Below are 19,191 nucleotides of genomic sequence, written 5' to 3' on the forward strand. Positions count from 1 at the left end.
TTAGGTAGGAAAAAATATAGAACTATGCTTCATATATAACCTGTGTTCTTGCTGCCATATTGAAAGCCTACCTTTAATCCCAGAAAGAGTACTTTTGTGAGAGAGAAACTTGCAGTTTTTATTTAGATGTATATTGCTTGGTGAGACAATATTTCCAATTGATCTCTGATTTCATCATTTACAAAGTTTTTTTACATGACTCTTTTTCTCACTATCTTTTTGTCAATGCCACAACCACCAGAGCATTATTGAAGTTTAATATTAGCAGCTACAGATTGTGTCTTCATACACTTCCTCGAGGCATAATGAATTTATTCAGTAAGTCTACGGAACTAACTTGGGATGGAATGCCACAGGTCATCATTAAATCCTTAATGGAATTGGCAGCTAAATAAAGAAAATGAAACCATGAAGAACAACAAGATTGGTTGATGATTTGAGTCAAAGGCAGGGATCCTGAGACTCATATGCCATTCCTTCTTCTTAGTATCTATTTTCTACTAGTGATTTATACCAAATTCTGGTAAAATTTTTAAACATGTATTCCAGAATTGAGATAGGAATTTTTTTCTGCTCCCCCATGTGGCAGTTTTCTTCAATATAATATTTTTTTTACATCTTATAAATATAACTTGTTATTAAGAGACTTTAAAAGTTTGCATTAAAATTTACTTCAAAATGAATATTGAATGTTTTAAAATTTGTGCAGAACAAAAGAAATGATCTTTATATAAAATAAACAGTTTAGCAAAAGATATTAAACTTTGTATAGATTTGAAATATTCACATTACCAATCTTCCAAATTTTAAAGCCAAATGATCTCTCATTATTAACATGGAGAAAATATTAAATTAGTGAATTAAATTTTAAACACGATTTATATACTATTACATCACCCATTCTACCTATTTTATAATAAATGTATGATAAAAGTACTGACACTTTAAAGTCTGACTCTCAAAATTGTTACCTAAGCAATTTGGACCACTATTTGGAATTTACAACTATTTATGTCTTGGACTATTCTCAGCAGATTTGGGAATTAACATTTAACAGTAGAATATTTTTTTAAAAAAATTGTCTTTGTCCTTATATTTCTGTCCTTTTGGTCTATTAACTGATTATACCTATGCCTTGTAGTCCAACATACATAGTTTTACATTCTTTAAATAAACTACTTCCTTAAAAGAAATAGCCAGAGCCTTTTTCCTACTCAATGTCTGGTAGAACCATGGTGGATACTGACTATTAATTTTTGTTTTTGTGTTACCAGATTGTATTATATTCTTGCTTAAAGTTGAATGTACTGGAGAGAAAAAGGATAGAGAAGGCTGAATAAAGAAGGAAATCATAACTGAAAATACTGGTTTTTGAAACTAGATTTAAAAAGACCAGAAAGAATTTTGGAATGTATAAGAGAAAAAGGAAGCGTTGGCAGCATACAAATAGAAACATTTGAAATTAATGTTTGAGTGTTCTAGTATATTGTTTAAGTATATGGAGTTTTTACAATTTTCATATAATATATGACAAATGTGAATTTTATGAATAAATGGAAGTAATGATGGCTATGATGGTAGTTGGCAAACTTTTTCTGTATGGGGCAAGATAGTAAATATTTTAGGATTTGTGGATCATATGGTGTCTGTTGCAGTTACTCTACTCAGCTGTTGAAGTATAAAAGCATCCGTAGTACATAAACAAATAGACATGTGTGCGTTTCATAAAACTTTATGAAATTTTAAAATTTGTGCTGAACAAAAATTATCTTTAAATAAAATGAACAGTTTATATAACAGGAAGTGGGGCAGATTTATTCTATTGGCTATAGTTTGTTGAACACTATAGGGCATCAGTTCCATATAAAATAAGAACATTATAGGATGGTGACATCGTGTGAAAATTTTATTAGCTGTTGCTAATCATTGAAAACTCAGTAGATAGAACTTAAGAAAAATTCATTCTTATTAAATAAGAACTTGAATTTGACTTACCAATTGTTAATTTTTAATTTTTAAAAATAATGTTACTTAATGTTTTGGTCATTATATTCTCTATATGTAACCTTTTACACTCAGCCATACTAATGATTTTTTGTCATTTGACATATCCAATATTGAATTATATTAACTTTTGAGAAGATAAGTAGAATGCTAAGTATTCTCTATAGTTCCTTATTTAAAAAATAACAACCCAAAACTCAACCCAAGAATATGTCTTTCTAATTTCTCAGAAAAAGTGTACATCTCAGGTAATTGACTGCTTTTTAAAAAACAAGTCATTTCTCACTGAGACTCAGATATGACCTTTTTAGGAATCATGATTTAGTTGAAGGTGTGTGGGTTTTAGCATAAGATAGACCTGTATTTTTACCAGGGCTCAACTATTTACCAGATTTGAGCTCAACTTCGGTGTTTTTATTTTTTTTAATGATATTAATTATCCCACACAGTGGTTTTTGAAGATTAAGTGATACATACAAAAGTGTTTGATGTGGAATGCTCTTAATGAAAGTTTTCTTTTTTGAGTTCTTTTTTGGAGGTGTTTAGTATTTTTTGGAACTAAGTTATTATGGGTGATGTACTTTGATAACAAAAGACTAAAATACTATCATCTTTTTGCTTGTTATTTCCATAAGATTGGCCTAGAAGAGGAAACTTAGATGAATATAGCATTGTATACCAGGAGTAACATTTGTATATTACCTTTGCTGTATCATTATCCTGGAAGAAAAATTTAATTGTTTAGGTTAATCTTTCTTGTAATAGAAACTTGGAGTATAAAGAATACAGTCACACATCCCTGTGAACTTAATATTCTTGAGTAAGCATCACTCATTGAGATTTCAGGTTGAATAGATTACTTAAAATCATACCTGGCACAGAAAATAAGTCAGAAAATAGTTTTAATTTCTAAATTAAACAAATAGTGATAATTTTAATACTTTCAAAAATAGATCATTTATATTCAATTTGATCAAACTTTCATTTGAGGAAGGAATTTTTGTGACTGTTTTTTTTTTTTTGCACTATTTTGGGATCTAGTCAATTGAATCTTCTCATTTTTTTTTTAATCACATTGTTCAAGTTGTTCATGAATGAAAGCAGAGAATCAGAGGGGAAAAAATGAAGAGCAGCAAAAAACATGTATCAACTACAAATTGTACAATCACTTTTGTGATTTTAAAAAGACCATTTTGATCAACCATCCAGTCCAGAAGACTGACTGTTTAGAATTTAATTTGATGTCATATATGGTTTAATTTTGTCTGTCCCCCCCAAAAAAATTAATAGAGAATGGCATTTCTGGTTTTACTATAATATCATCATCATAAGTAAGATCAATATTTTTTCCTTTTTCTAGCCAAAATTGATGACAAACTCTTAATTTTAGTTAGCTTAATCTTTAATTATAATGATATATAGTTGATAGATTTGGAAAAACGACTAATAATACTTTTGTTTTTACTTGTGTTTATCTCATATTAATGATCATACTGTGGTTTTCTCAGAATGCTTTTGTTTTCCAGTGAATCTGCCCTAAAAATAGCACATTTTTAAATGTATACTCACATACATTTGTTATCAAAAATCAATAATAGTAACAGTGAATATTATTAAATTTAATCCTCTGTAAAGTTTTTTTAAAAATATTTTTAGTTATAGATGGACACAATATCTTTATTTATTCATTTTTATGTGGTACTGAGGATTGAACCCAGTGCCTCACACGTGCTAGGCAAATACTTTACCACTAATCTACAACCCCAGCCCTCTCTGTAAAGTTTTTATTATATGAATATGATTCTTATTAAAACTCTGAAACTTAGTATAATACATCATTATCATGCTTGTATGCAGGCCTTGTTTAGTGTATCAGTGAGTTCTTTTCTGGCGTGCAAAAGGGATTTTAAGTTTAATCACTTATATATTTCACTTTTGATTTATAGGAAAAATTCTGAATGTTTGAGGAAATAAATTATAATATGATTTTCTTATAAAATTCTAAAAAGTTAGTATAAATAGTTTATTTCCCAGAGGCATTACTTACTTCATTTGTTAAAATGTTTCATTAATCATCTAGTAGGAAAAGATATTTGTTTTGTAAACTAGAGTATGCATAATTTCTACTACATAAGCTATACATATATATGTATATATTATTTGGGCAGAGTTATTCAAATAAAAAATAAATTTTAGTCTAAATATTTAACTTTTAACCTTATGAAATTTATAAAATGAATATCTCTTCTGAGAATTTTGCTTTTGATAAAATAATCAAATATGATTTTAAAATATATTATTTTGTTTTTCAATTTTACATTATATTTTCATTTAATTTTAATAATTTCCTTTTCTTGTACTTTTTTTGGTCTCTTGTCTGTTTTGTCTAATGCATGTCCAGGGTTCTAAGGTTAGTATTATTTCTGCAGTAATTTTTAGGTTTTTCTGTTTTAAATTTTATTTTTAATTATTTACGAAATTTTTGACTTGGTTATATTTTGAGTTTTCATACCATCTTTAACATTAGTTATATCCTTTGTATTAAGATTCACTAAAAGCTTAATTTTTCAAATTTATTAATTACTTTTTTATAATTAACTATAATAAACAAACTATTATATAATTGAAAGCAATATTGTTACAGTCATGTATCTGATCAGATTTCCAATTAAAGGAAATAGGATGAGAGATAGTTTGAGATTTATAGTAGCTGTGTATAAGTAATCTTTATTTGTAAGCCCTGTCATAAGATGCTCATGTAACATTTCATCATATTTATAAAATTATTTCTATATAAAATATAAGAATTCTTTTGTAGCTCATTGTTTGTGTTAAAAATGCCTTTTACTTTAATATTTTATTGTTTTAGTAAAAAATAAATACTTTGTTAAATTATGTGGAAAATTGAATTATTCTGTTTATAATTTCCTCATTTTGAATGAAAGCACATTTTGAAGATTAGACCTATAGACTCTAAACAACTGGAAAATCAAACCATTAAAAAATAAGATAGACCTCATAATTTCAGTATCTTGAAATGATAATGAATTTTTTGAGGACACATTTTGAGGACATATACTGAATTCTAATGTTTTAAAAGTTATTTGGAATATTTGTTAGACCTAAGCAATGGCCACATTTTCCATTCCGTTAGAGAATACTGAATTTTCAGAAAAGAGATTTAAAAATCTTGTTTTTTGTTATGAACTATTCTGTCGTGGTTATAGATTTTAAATTAATGATGCCATATCCATGCTACATATAAAATGATGCTATATATTCAGAAAATAAAAAAAATATGGAATTTGCCTGGTAAAATGTGAGTTATGAATTTATTCCCTTTTAGGCCATGGATACTGAATTGGCATACTACTGTGAATCAGTAAGGACAAATAGATTTGTATTTACAAGCTCATTTTAGCCAGAATGGTTTTAACCCTATTTGTTGTTAAATGGAAGGAAGAAAGGTTGGTACATTTTGTACTACATTTAGAACTGAGGTTAGTCCATGTAGCACTAAAGTTCTTAAGTTCTTTAGTGCTTACAGTAGTCACTTACCAGTTTGATTACCCATCTTAAATAGAATTACTTAGAAATTTTTTAGTTTAATCTTCCCATTGGTGTTTTTTTTCCTGACATTTTCATATTAATATCCTTGCTTCTTCTAAGCAGAAAGAAGTTTAGGTATAATGACATACAATGTCAAAAGGGAACATTAATTATAATCTGAAATCTATCACATATGCTTGCCTCATAGTGGTATCATTTTGTTAAGACATAGCTTAATCAGTATGCTTAGTGTGGATATATGCAGAAAATTTAAACAGCAGAAATTTTATTTTTAAAGCATTCATGACTCTTCTTCACTCCTTTAGGCACTGAGAAAATAAAGCCTAATCATAAAGAACCAAAATCATTAAAATGCTATATTGTATACAATGGTAAATGAATTTAAAAATGTTGCCGTTGCTTACAAAACTACAGTCTCCCCATGTTAAGAAAAAGAATACTTTGTAATCTTTTCTTGAAAGAGGAAATTAGATCTTTGTAACTGGCAATATTTTAGTAAAAGTATAGCTTCCAGTCTAGAGCTACTGATTTTTCTTATTGCTACTATTTTATAGGTCACAAATGTCTAGAGGAATTAATGATCCTCTTGATTATTTTTACCCTAGAATTTTATTATACATATAAAGTACCTAGTAGTTTTACTTTATTCTAAAATTATTAAACATTCTAACTTGACAGCCATCTCATTTTGAGGCTTAATGAAATCACGGTATATTTTTACCATTATTCACTAGACATATAAAAAAGATAAAATATATTGTTTTAAAATGAGAGTAAGGATTTTAGGAAAGAAATATTGATCTTATCTCTTTGTGAATTAACAAAATACAACCAAATTAATGTGAGTACATATGTGTGGGCATTTCTAAACAAGATCACTGCGAGATGATCTTAAATATATATAGTTTTTTATAACTAATGACATTTAAAATCAGCATTTTTAAAATATTCTTTTCCTTTAGTCAAAGATAACTGTGATAAATAAATTTGACATAATTAAGTTACATATGTATTCATTTTCACTTTTGTTTACTATTTTTAATAAACTTATGTTCACCTGTAGTATATGTTATAAATTGTGTTTTCCATTTGTAAATAAGGCTTAACTCTTCTACTTTTTTAAAGACGGAATTGGAAAATATTGAAGTGACACAAGGCATGTCAGCTGAGACTGCAGTTACTTTCCTCAGTCGATTGATGGCTATGGTCGATGTCCTTGTATTTGCCAGCTCTCTGAATTTCAGTGAGATTGAAGCTGAAAAGAACATGTCTTCTGGAGGTTTAATGCGACAGTGCCTAAGACTAGGTAAGTCTGTTAAGAAGAGCAGTGCACATTACATAATTACTTACAGGTTATTTTTCTGCAGCACTGTGGTGCATACAGTATTGATGATTATGTAATTTAGTGATTGTCTTGTAATTCTTTAGAATTATCAAATTTCAAAATCTTATCTCTTCACATTGGAATTTTCATGGAATTGGAAATCTTTAATTTTTTATCACTTAAAATATAGTTAAATATATTTGGAATCATTTTAAACTCATTGAGACAATAGCATTTCATTGAAGTGATTTTAATACAAATCCATTTATGAATTCTATTTTGATAAACTAGTACTAAGGTTAGTGACCTAGGCCCACAAACATGTCAGCAAACAAACATGAGAAAGACATGTTTTTAAATGCCTCAGTATCTTGAAATCAATATTAATTTGGTTATTCTGAACTTTTATTTCTAAATATAAGACTGATTTCATTTTTACACATTATGAGTTTTCTCAGCTATAGGAAATCTTTATAAGTGAGTCAGGAAGCCTTATTTATCACCTCTTAAAGGTATTAATTACTTTTCTAAGCACTTTACATGTGTTAATTAATCTTCACAACAACCCTCTAAATGAGTTACTGTATTTATTCTCATTTTACATGTGAGGAAATTGAGGCACCCAGAGTTTAAACCACTGGTCTACCATCACACATCTAATTAATTGTAGAGCCAGGATTCAAGTTCAGATGGTCTAAGTCCAAAATCTGTACAACTTATTATATTTTATTGCTTTCATTACATGAATGTATTGGATGCCTGTTGTCAAAGACCACAGGGTCACCTACCATGAGGAAATGTAAACATTGGGATTGGTAGAACTTAAATATTCCTGAAGTGGGAAGTTATGATTAGTATAATCACCAAGATAGTCAAATTAAGGGCAGATGCCTTATTGTTAAAATTTTAAAATCACATGTGAATTTCGTTAAAAGCTTTATTACTAAATTTCAGAATTGTGAAGAAGGGAGGAAAATAGAATAAGGAAGGATATATTGGAGCTTCAGAGAGCATAGTAGTATTTATTCTCTGTTCCTTCAGCTGCCTGGTAGTATATTTTGTTTTTATTTTTAGGTATATAATATAACATATATATTATACATACTGTGCTTTCATTATTGTATTTCGTGATTGCACAATACATTGATGTAATTGATCTTAAAAGTAATTGTGTATAGGGGAAAGAGAAAAATACAAAAAGAATAAACCAGCATATTTTATTCAGTATATCAAAGTGAACAATTTACAATAATAATGATTTTAACTTTTTAAATAGTTTGTTGTGTAGCTGTGAGAAACTGTTTAGAATGTCGACAAAGACAAAGAGACAGGGGAAACAAATCTTCCCTTGGAAGCAGTAAACCTCAGGAAGTTCCCCAAAGTGTGACTGCCACAACAACATCAAAGGTAAGCAGTCATTTTCTATGTGAAATATAATTTACTGGGAAAAATTTTTGTTTTAGTTTATGAAAACAAAGCAACATGGTATTTTTAATCAGATAGCTTTAGGCTCTGGTGCCTACTTCTCTGCTTCAAACCTATGTTGGCAAGATTAATTAATCTGTCTGAAATTTGCATTTGGGAGGTTATTGAAGAATATACTCATAATTTCTACTTCATAGGGATCTTAGGAGAATCATGTTAGCACATAGCACAAAAATTTTTTAGTTCTTTTCTATTTTTAAGCATTACATGTATTCTCAGAGGTCAGTGTATGAGAAATGCAATTTTTAAATGGATGTGCTTTTTTTGGTGACAGACATGACAGTCAAGAAATATATATTTAATACCACCAAATATATGAACAATATAGAATATTTTGGGGATTGTATTAATAATTCTCATTCTGCATTCACTATCAGATATTTTCCTGACATTGGCATTACATCCAGTTTTATTAGCATGATTTTCAAGGTCCTCCATGATTGGTCTGCAATTCTGTCCCTAGCTCCTGCTTGTGTATTTACCCTCTCTTTGCTTGTACAATTTTAGTCATACGTTAGATTTTATTTAGTTCACCAAAAGTTTTTTTTTTTTTAACATCTTAGCTTTTTACATAGTTACCTTTACTTGAAATCTTCCTCCTTATTTTTCAGCCAGCTAAAATTAGTTCAGATCTTAGGTTTAGTTTAAATGTTAATTCTCTCAAGCTGCTTATGGTGGAGCATACCTTTTATCCCATCTGCTTTGAAGGCTAAGGAGGAAGGATCACTTGAGACCACAACCTCAATACCAGCTTGAACAACATAGCAATATCCTGTCTCAAAGAAAAGAAAAACCTACAGGGAAATGTTTTCTGACATTTCTGACCACCATCTCAATCTAAAACAAATTTCTCTGATGTTTTCATAAAACCCATATGTCTCTTTATATTCACTGTACTTATAATTAGATGTTTAATATGGCTTAGTAATTTTTTTGCTCAATAAATGAAAATAGGAAATAAGAGTTGAAATAATTTTACAAAGACTATGGTTTTTAACTTCTGTCATTTTCAAACAGACCAACCACATATTAATCATGTTGGTTGGTTATTTGCAATATTGCAGTCTCTTTTCTTTTTTACTATTGTCAGGGAAATATTCACAAGAGTAATAATTTAACCACAAATTATCACAAGACTCCATAGGGCTCTTCATTGCTTGGGAAATTAAATATTAATGTGTCAATAATCTGAGTCATATTTCTTGTATGACATAATAGACTATTAGTTGTTAGAGGGCAGCATCCACATCTTATACAACTTTGAATTTTAGGACACTGTGCATACATTGTAAAAAGGTACAGTCTTGAGTTAGTATTCTGACTCTACCACTTATTGGTTTCCTGACTTGAGATTAATTTCTTAAGTCTGTGGATGCAAATCTCAATTTATAGGGTGTTTGTATCTATTATATAAAAAGAAGTAATATATTAAAATTCTGGCAAGATATTATTTATATTTTAATATTAATATTAATATTATTTTATTATTTAACATGTTGTTAAAAATGATTTCCTTTCTGTCTCTAGAAGTTAAAGTCAAAATATACTTAGGAAATGAATAAAGAAATTAGTATTTTGGAAAACTTAGATCCCAAAGATGTGTATACTTTCTTTAATAGGTATTAGGGACACCTTAGAAGATTTTCAAGGCAAGTATTGCCCTCATTATAGAATATAGACAGAAAAGCCCAATGAAATTTTTAATGATTTACTTTCATTTGGTGGTGAAAATGAATAAGTGATGGAGATAGGAATACTAGGAAGATTTGACTTGTCAACAAAGCACATTTCAGTATAGGGAGTAAAAGGATCTAGGTGGTAAGATTTTGTGTTTGTTCTTTGTGGTTTTTTTTGTTGTTGTTATTGTTTTGTTTTGTTTATTTGTTTGTTTTGTTTTCCCTCCCTGTGCTTCTATGTTTTTTTTTTTTATGTGACACTTCAGTCAGTAAACCATGGTTAATATTTTGCTATGATATAAAAAATTCCCTGCTACTAATATGTATGAACTTGGATGAATCACAGACTATAATGGGGCTTCATTTTTTTACTGTTTTAAAAATGAACCATAATCCAAGCATTTCTTATCATATAGACTCTAAAAAGATCCAATTATATTAGGGTCACATTTGTAAAAATGTAAAATGGTATATCAATTAAAATATTTCTAGTTTTTTCCCACTTAACACTATAAATTCATCTATGGTAGAAATTATGTGTTACTTTCTTTAATAATATTCTGATAAATATTATTATCTTGTAATTCACAATGATGTGAGATTTTTATAAGTTAAGATCTCACCTGAAGTCCTAGAAGTGGTAAGTTTGATATTATAACAAACCAAATAATATCAGCCTACACATATTGTACTGTTTTTATTATCCAGTGCTACAAAGGAATCAAACACTTTGATTTGGGAGTTAAATAGGACCATTAATCCCTATCGAGAAGTTAAAGTTGGCCTATGTTATTTTTTATTAGAGCAACAACCTGTTAGGTTCAGAAATTATGTTTGACATTTTACATATATTATCAAATTTAATCCACATAATTCTTAATGCATTGTAAAAATGCAAAAAGTACTAGATTGAATTTCAGGGAACTTGGCTCACTTTCTAATTTACTGTGTGCTATATTACCTAAAATCTGTAGATTTTTATTTCTTCAGTTATAAAAAATTGCTTTAGTTTAATGCTCATTAATGTCTTTCAGCTTTAGTGGGCTATGACTAAAACTTGTTTAAGAGCTTACCTTGTCTTTTTATAGATCATGAAATGTTTACATCTATAAAATCTCACAATGTAATATAATATGATAGTCTCACATTTTATAAATTCCTGATGAATAAATGAGCCTAGAGACTCAAAGACAATTTTTAATTAGAGACAGAGAAAGTGAGACTTAAAAGAAATTTTAACAATAAGCACAAGGTCACACAGCAGAGGCTTGAGCCCAGATGTTGTGAAGTTCAAGATCAGTCTTTTCCTACTATTCTGTTACCTACCTTTATAGGTCTATAGTGGTAATGGTGCTGATAAAGAGAAACCATGAGCAGAGAATAAAAAATGTGCCTTATAATTGGGTGTCCTTAATAGATGTTAGCTCTGTGAGGAAGAAGTTAGTTCAGCCTAAGTTAAAGATAGTGGGAAATGATACTTCTATATTATTTTTTGGAATATGTTACTTCTTTACAATTCTTTTTTGTTTTTAAGACTCCCTTAGAAAATGTTCCAGGTAACCTTTCTCCTATCAAAGATCCTGATAGACTTCTTCAAGATGTTGATATTAATCGCCTGCGTGCTGTTGTCTTTCGGGATGTGGTAAGTTGTATCTGCTTGGTTTTCCTGTAAAAACTTTTTACAGTCATTTGTGTAAAATAGCATTAACTTTATAAGAATATGCATATTAAAACTAAATGCTCTAGTACTTGGGTTTATCTCATATTGCTGCTTGTAGAATGTCTGAACAATAGCTCTCTCTGAAAGCTTGATATATCATTTTTTTAAAAAACTATGTGAGGGTTGGGGATATAGCTCAGTGATAGAGTGCTTGCCTAGCATGAATAAGGCCCAGGGTTTGATCCACAGACCACAAAGCACACACACACACACACACACAACAAAACAAAACAAAACAACAATTTTATATAATTTTTCTTTCTATTTTAAGGGTAGGGATAGCCTGTAATTCACTTTATCTTGCATCACTTTCATTTAGCATTTAGTATTCCTTCTCTATTTGCAGATATGGAATATTTTGTGTTTCTTATGTTGGATGAGAAGGATTGATAACTTATTAGGTGTTTGTGGCAATTACTTTATTGAGGAGATTATTTTGTAAAGTAGAACATGCATTTTAAAAATTCAGATATCTATGGGAATTTGAATTAGAACAACAGTTTAATAAAGTTTAAAGGAAAACATAATTAAGAACGTTCATGGTCAATTACTCAAGGTAATAAAAAGATTAGTGGGTGGGAGAGGAAGAAAAGTACTGAAAAAAAAAGATGGTACTGGAAAAAGCTATGATATATGCATTTATGAATATTTCGAAATGAACCCTACTATTATGTATAACTGTAATGCACTAAAAATAAAAAATAAAAAGATTGACCTTTTCATAAATTACATAGAAACATATATAGTGTTTCACAGCAGACTCAATATTGATAAAAATTATTAATATGTTTATCACAAACCACTAACATGGAGCAGATCTTCATCCCCAAAAGGCACTGACAGAGTTAACATTGAATATAGAAAGATTTTAAAGGGAGGAGGGAAGACGGCGGCGATGGGAGTGCATCACCCCAGTGCGCCGCGTCACTGTGCGGGAGAAAGACGAGGTGAAACGGCTGAAGGCTACCTTGTTGGGAATTTCCAGTGAAATTGAGGTGCTCCAGAATCTAGAGGACGGATTTCCATCGCGCGGGATTCGGCTGCGGGGGCTCGGTCGCGGGCGATTTCTCCGCACGGAGGGTAGCAGAGCCTGGTCGGCGGACCGCCCCGTGGATGGAGTCTGGGGCGCGCGCTGGGTAGCGGCGAGGTACCGGAGCAGGAGTACAGCGATGCGGATTCTGGGGGCTCCTGCCAGTGGTGCAATGGCCGTGCTTAGTGCTGAGTTCCGGCTTTGAGACAGAGGAGAGAAGCGTTCCAGTTCGATTCCCGACACCGGTCGGACCACGGAGGAGGACAGCAGCCGCCATCTTGGAGAGCTGATGTAATCATCCCTGTTTTCTACTGATCTCAGCTCATTCAACTACGGAACAGGTGATTTCAGGCTGGTATTTGCCTGTGTCTCGCAGACAGATGGCTCAGGCTCGGGACTGGAGAACCTGAGGAGAATACTCCTCGGGGCTCGCTCCTGGCAAGGCGTGCGCCGGGCTTTGAGCGGCCGGATTCTGGTTCCCTGGGCTGCTTTGGCCCAGGGCTGGGAAACCTGCGGGGACTGCGTGCTGAGGCCAGCTCCAAGTGGAACGTGCGCTGAGAGGCGGCTGGGCTCTGACTCCCGGAACAGATTTGGCCCGGGGCTGGGGAGCCCACGGGGACTGCATCTTTGACCCTGCTCCTAGCGGAGCGTGCACCGAGCTGGGAGAGTTTGGAGCGGCCGGGCTCGGGCTCCCGGGGCTGCTTTGGCCTGGGGGTGGGGAACCCGCGGGGGTCGCTCTGTGGAGCCTGCTCCTAGCAGGGCGTGGCCGGGATCGGAGAGGCCGGGTTCTGGCTCCCAAAGCTGCTTTGGCCCAGGGCTGGGGAACCTGTGGGGACTGTGTGCTGAGGCCAGCTCCAAGTGGAACGTGCGCTGAGGGGCGGCTGGGCTCTGACTCCTGGAACAGTTTTGGCCCGGGGCTGGGGAGCCCGCGGGGACTGCATCTTTGACCCTGCTCCTAGTGGAGCGTGCACCGAGCTGGGAGAGTTTGGAGCGGCCGGGCTCGGGCTCCCGGGGCTGCTTTGGACTGGGGGTGGGGAACCCGCGGGGGTCGCTCTGTGGAGCCTGCTCCTAGCAGAGTGTGGCCGGGATCGGAGAGGCCGGGTTCTGGCTCCCGAAGCTGCTTTGGCCCAGGGCTGGGGAACCTACGGGGACTGCTTCTCGGTCCGGGTCCTGCTGGGTGCTGTGGGGGCCTGGGGGGCAGAGTGGAGCTGCCACCTGCGCCCAGAGCAGGCCAAGTGACCCACCGGCGTAGTATCACGACACCCCAACTGCAGCTGGGACCGAGGAGTGTAGCCACACACGCCTGGAACAGGACCAGCGACCCCACAGCGCGGTAGCCAAGTCACCCCATTTGGAGTGGGGGCTGTGAAGAGCCGCCGTCTGAGCCTGCAAGGTAGGCAGACCTGCGACCCACTGGCAGGACAGGCCCGACAGTCAGCCAGTGTGGTGGACAAGTAGCATCGAGGCAGTCATGTCACACTGGTTGGAGTGGGGGTGGAGCAGAGCCGCCGCCCGTGTCCGGAAGAGGCCCAGCGACCCGTTGGAGAGGCAGTCAGGTACCCCCACTGGGAGTGGGGGCTGAGCAGAACTGCCGCCCGAGCCCGCAAGGTAGGCAGAACTGCAACCCACTGGCGGAACAGGCTTAGAGGCCGACCAGCGTGGTAGACACATCACACCAATTGGAGTAGGGGCGGAGCAGAGCTGCCGCCCACATCCAGATCAGGACCAACGACCCGAGGGCATAGTAGTTAAGTTACCACAATTGGAGTGGGGGCAGAGCAGAGCCGCCACCCGCGCCCGCAGGGTGGGCAGACCTGCGACCAACCAGCGTGGTAGATAGATCACCCTAATTATAGGAGGAGCACAGCCACTACCCGCCCTGCAAGAGAGATCTCCCAACTATACAAGAGCAATATAAATAAATAGGGGAAATTTTCAAAAACACAACAGTTTCACCAAGCAGAAAGAAACGCGAGCAGTATGAAAAGACAAGGAAAGAAAGGACCACAAGCAATGCAGGTCAACTCAACTTTAGAAGAGGTAATAGCTGCAACAGATGGAATGTCAGATAAAGAGTTCAGGATATACATGTTTCAGATGATCTGGAGTCTCAAGGAAGACATGAGACAGCAAAATCAGACAATGAAAGATCACTTTGACAAGGAACTACATAAACAAATCCAGGAAGTAAAAGATCAATTTCACAGGGAGATAGAGGTAATAAAAAACAAACAAATAGAAATCCTAGAAATGCAGGAAGCAATAAACCAACTTAAAACCTCAGTTGAGAATACTACCAGCAGAGTAGATCACTTAGAAGATAGAACATCAGACAATGAAGACAAAGTATTTCAACTTGAAAAGAACATAGACAGCTCAGCAAGTCTGCTAAGAAACCATGAGCAGAACATCCAAGAAATATGGGATAACATAAAGAGACCAAACTTAAGAGTCATTGGGATACAGGAAGGCACAGAGCTCCAAACCAAAGGAATAAACAATCTATTCAATGAAATAATACGAGAAAACTTCCCAGATTTGAAGAATGAAACAGAATCCCAAATCCTAGAAGCCTATAGGACGCCGAAAGTGCAAAATCATAAGAGATCCACACCTAGACACATTATAATGAAGACGCCCAACATACAGAAAAAGGAGACAATTTTAAAAGCTACAAGAGAAAGGAAACAGATTACATTTAGGAGTAAACCAGTCAGGATAACAGCTGATCTCTCAACACAGACTCTGAAAGCTAGAAGATCCTTGAATAACATATTTCAAACACTGAAAGAAAATGGGTTCCAACCAAGAATCGTGTATCCGGCGAAATTAAGCTTCAGGATGGAAGATGAAATTAAAACCTTCCACAATAAACAAAAGTTAAAAGAATTCGCAGCTAGAAAACCATCTCTTCAAAAAATCCTTGGCAAAACATTACAAGAAGAGGAAATGGAAAATAACATTGAAAACCAACAGTGGGAGGTAGGACAGTAAAGGGGGGAAAGTAATCAAAGAGGAAAACAAATCAGGTTTAGTAACATTAATAAACAAATATGGCTGGAGGAACAAACCATATCTCAATAATAACCCTAAATGTTAATGGCTTAAACTCACCAATTAAGAGACACAGGCTAGTTGAATGGATCACAAAACAAGACCCAACAATATGCTGCCTACAGGAGACGCATTTGATAGGAAAAGATATACATAGACTGAAGGTGAAAGGCTGGGAAAAATCATTCCACTCATATGGACTGCGGAAACAAGCAGGAGTGTCCATACTCATATCAAATAAAATAGATTTCAAGCCAAAGTTAATCAAAAGGGATAAAGAGGGACACTGCATACTGCTCAAGGGAACCATACACCAACAAGACATAACAATCATAAATATATATGCCCCAAACAATGGTGTAGCTATGTTCGTCATGCAAACTCTTCTCAAGTTCAAGAGTCTAATAGACCACCATACAATAATCATGGGAGACTTCAACACACCTCTCTCACCACTGGACAGATCTTCCAAACAAAAGTTAAATAAGGAAACTATAGAACTCAATAACACAATTAACAACCTAGACTTAATTGACATATATAGAATATACCACCCAACATCAAGTAGTTACACTTTTTTCTCAGCAGCACATGGATCCTTCTCAAAAATAGATCATATATTATGTCACAGGGCAACTTTTAGACAATATAAAGGAGTAGAGATAATACCATGCATCTTATCTGATCATAATGGAATGAAACTGAAAATCAACGATAAAAGAAGGAAGGAAAAATCATGCATCACTTGGAGAATGAACAATAGGTTACTGAATGATCAATGGGTTATAGAAGACATTAAGGAGGAAATTAAAAACTTCTTAGAGTTAAATGAAAACACAGACACAACATATCGGAATCTATGGGACACATTGAAAGCAGTTCTAAGAGGAAAATTCATTGCTTGGAGCTCATTCCTTAAAAAAAGATAAAACCAACAAATAAATGATCTCATACTTCATCTCAAAATCCTAGAAAAAGAAGAGCAAAACAACAGCAAAAGAAGAAGAAGGCAAGAAATAATTAAAATCAGAGCTGAAATTAATGAAATCGAAACAAAATAAACAATTGAAAAAATTGACAAAACTAAAAGTTGGTTCTTTGAAAAAATAAATAAAATCGACAGACCCTTAGCCATGCTAACGAAGAGAAGAAGAGAGAGAACCCAAATTACTAGCATACGGGATGAAAAAGGCAATATCACAACAGACACTTCAGAAATACAGAAGATAATCAGAAATTATTTTGAATCCTTATACTCCAATAAAATAGAAGATAGTGAAGGCATCGATAAATTTCTTAAGTCATATGATCTGCCCAGATTGAGTCAGGAAGATATAGACAACCTAAACAGACCAATAACAATAGAGGAAATAGAAGAAACCATCAAAAGACTACCAACTAAGAAAAGCCCAGAACCGGATGGGTATACAGCAGAGTTTTACAAAACCTTTAAAGAGGAACTAACACCAATACTTTTCAAGCTATTTCAGGAAATAGAAAAAGAGGGAGAACTTCCAAATACATTCTACGAGGCCAACATCACCCTGATGCCTAAACCACACAGAGACACTTCAAAGAAAGAAAACTACAGACCAATATCTCTAATGAACCTAGATGCAAAAATCCTCAATAAAATTCTGGTGAATCGGATTCAAAAACATATCAAAAAAATAATACACCATGATCAAGTAGGATTCATCCCTGGGATGCAAGGCTGGTTCAGTATACGGAAATCAATAAATGTTATTCACCACATCAATAGACTTAAAAATAAGAACCATATGATCATCTCTATAGATGCAGAAAAAGCATTCGACAAATACAGCATCCCTTTATGTTCAAAACTCTAGAAAAATTAGGGATAACAGGATTATACCTCAACATTGTAAAAGCAATCTATGATAAGCCACAGGCCAGCATCATTCTGAATGGAGAAAAATTGAAGGCATTCCCTCTAAGATCTGATACAAGACAGGGATGCCCTCTCTCACCACTTCTGTTCAACATAGTCCTCGAAACACTGGCCAGAGCAATTAGACGAAAGAAGTTAAAGGCTTAAAAATAGGAAAAGAAGAACTTAAATTATCACTATTTGCAGATGATATGATTCTATACCTAACAGACCCAAAAGGGTCTACAAAGAAACTATTAGAGCTAATAAATGAATTCAGCAAAGTGGCAGGATATAAAATCAACACGCATAAATCAAATGCATCAGCAAAGTGGCAGGATATAAAATCAACACGCATAAATCAAAGGCATTTCTGTATATCAGCGACAAAACTTCTGAAATGGAAATGAGGAAAAACACTCCATTCACAATATCCTCAAAAAAAATAAAATACTTGGGAATCAACCTAACAAAAGAGGTGAAAGATTTATACAATGAAAACTACAGAACCCTAAAGAGAGAAGTAGAAGAAGATCTTAGAAGATGGAAAAATATACCCTGTTCATGGATAGGCAGAACTAACATCATCAAAATGGCGATATTACCAAAAGTTCTCTATACATTTAATGCAATGTTAATCAAAATCCCAACGACATTTCTTGTAGAAATAGATAAAGCAATCATGAAATTCATATGGAAAAATAAAAGACCCAGAATAGCAAAAGCAATTCTAAGCAGAAAGTGTGAATCAGGCGGTATAGCGATACCAGATTTCAAACTATATTACAGAGCAATAGTAACAAAAACAGCATGATACTGGTACCAAAACAGGCGGGTGGACCAGTGGTACAGAATAGAGGACACAGTAACCAATCCACAAAACTACAACTATCTTATATTTGATAAAGGGGCTATAAGCATGCAATGGAGGAAGGATAGCTTCTTCAACAAATGGTGTTGGGAAAACTGGAAATCCATATGCAACAAAATGAAACTGAATCCCTTTCTCTCGCCATGCACAAAAGTTAACTCAAAATGGATCAAGGAGCATGATATCAAATCAGAAACTCTGGGTCTGATAGAAAAAAAAGTTGGCTCTGATCTACATATTGTGGGGTCGGGCTCCAAATTCCTTAATAGGACACCCATAGCACAAGAGTTAATAACAAGAATCAACAAATGGGACTTCCTTAAACTAAAAAGTTTTTTCTCAGCAAGAGAAACAATAAGAGAGGTAAATAGGGAGCCTACATACTGGGAACAAATTTTTACTCCTCACACTTCAGATAGAGCCCTAATATCCAGAGTATACAAAGAACTCAAAAAATTAGACAATAAGATAACAAATAACCCAATCAACAAATGGGCCAAGGACCTGAACAGACACTTCTCAGAGGAGGATATACAATCAATCAACAAGTACATGAAAAAATGCTC

General features: G+C 34.3%; 1 protein-coding gene across 6 annotated transcripts in view; it reads left to right on the top strand.

The window, feature by feature from the left end:
• The window catches only part of NBEA (neurobeachin), a 638,449-nt gene that overhangs the window by 199,597 nt on the left and 419,661 nt on the right, over positions 1-19,191 (top strand). For all 6 annotated transcript variants that reach the window (XM_081293195.1, XM_081293196.1, XM_081293198.1 and 3 more), the window contains exons 25-27: positions 6,700-6,880; positions 8,175-8,305; positions 11,594-11,701. In XM_081293195.1, the coding sequence (XP_081149321.1) occupies positions 6,700-6,880; positions 8,175-8,305; positions 11,594-11,701 (420 nt within the window). The remainder of the gene's footprint in view (positions 1-6,699; positions 6,881-8,174; positions 8,306-11,593; positions 11,702-19,191) is intronic.

This window comes from Spermophilus citellus (genome assembly GCF_964194105.1).
Source record: "Spermophilus citellus genome assembly, chromosome: 1".
NCBI lineage: Eukaryota > Metazoa > Chordata > Mammalia > Rodentia > Sciuridae > Spermophilus > Spermophilus citellus.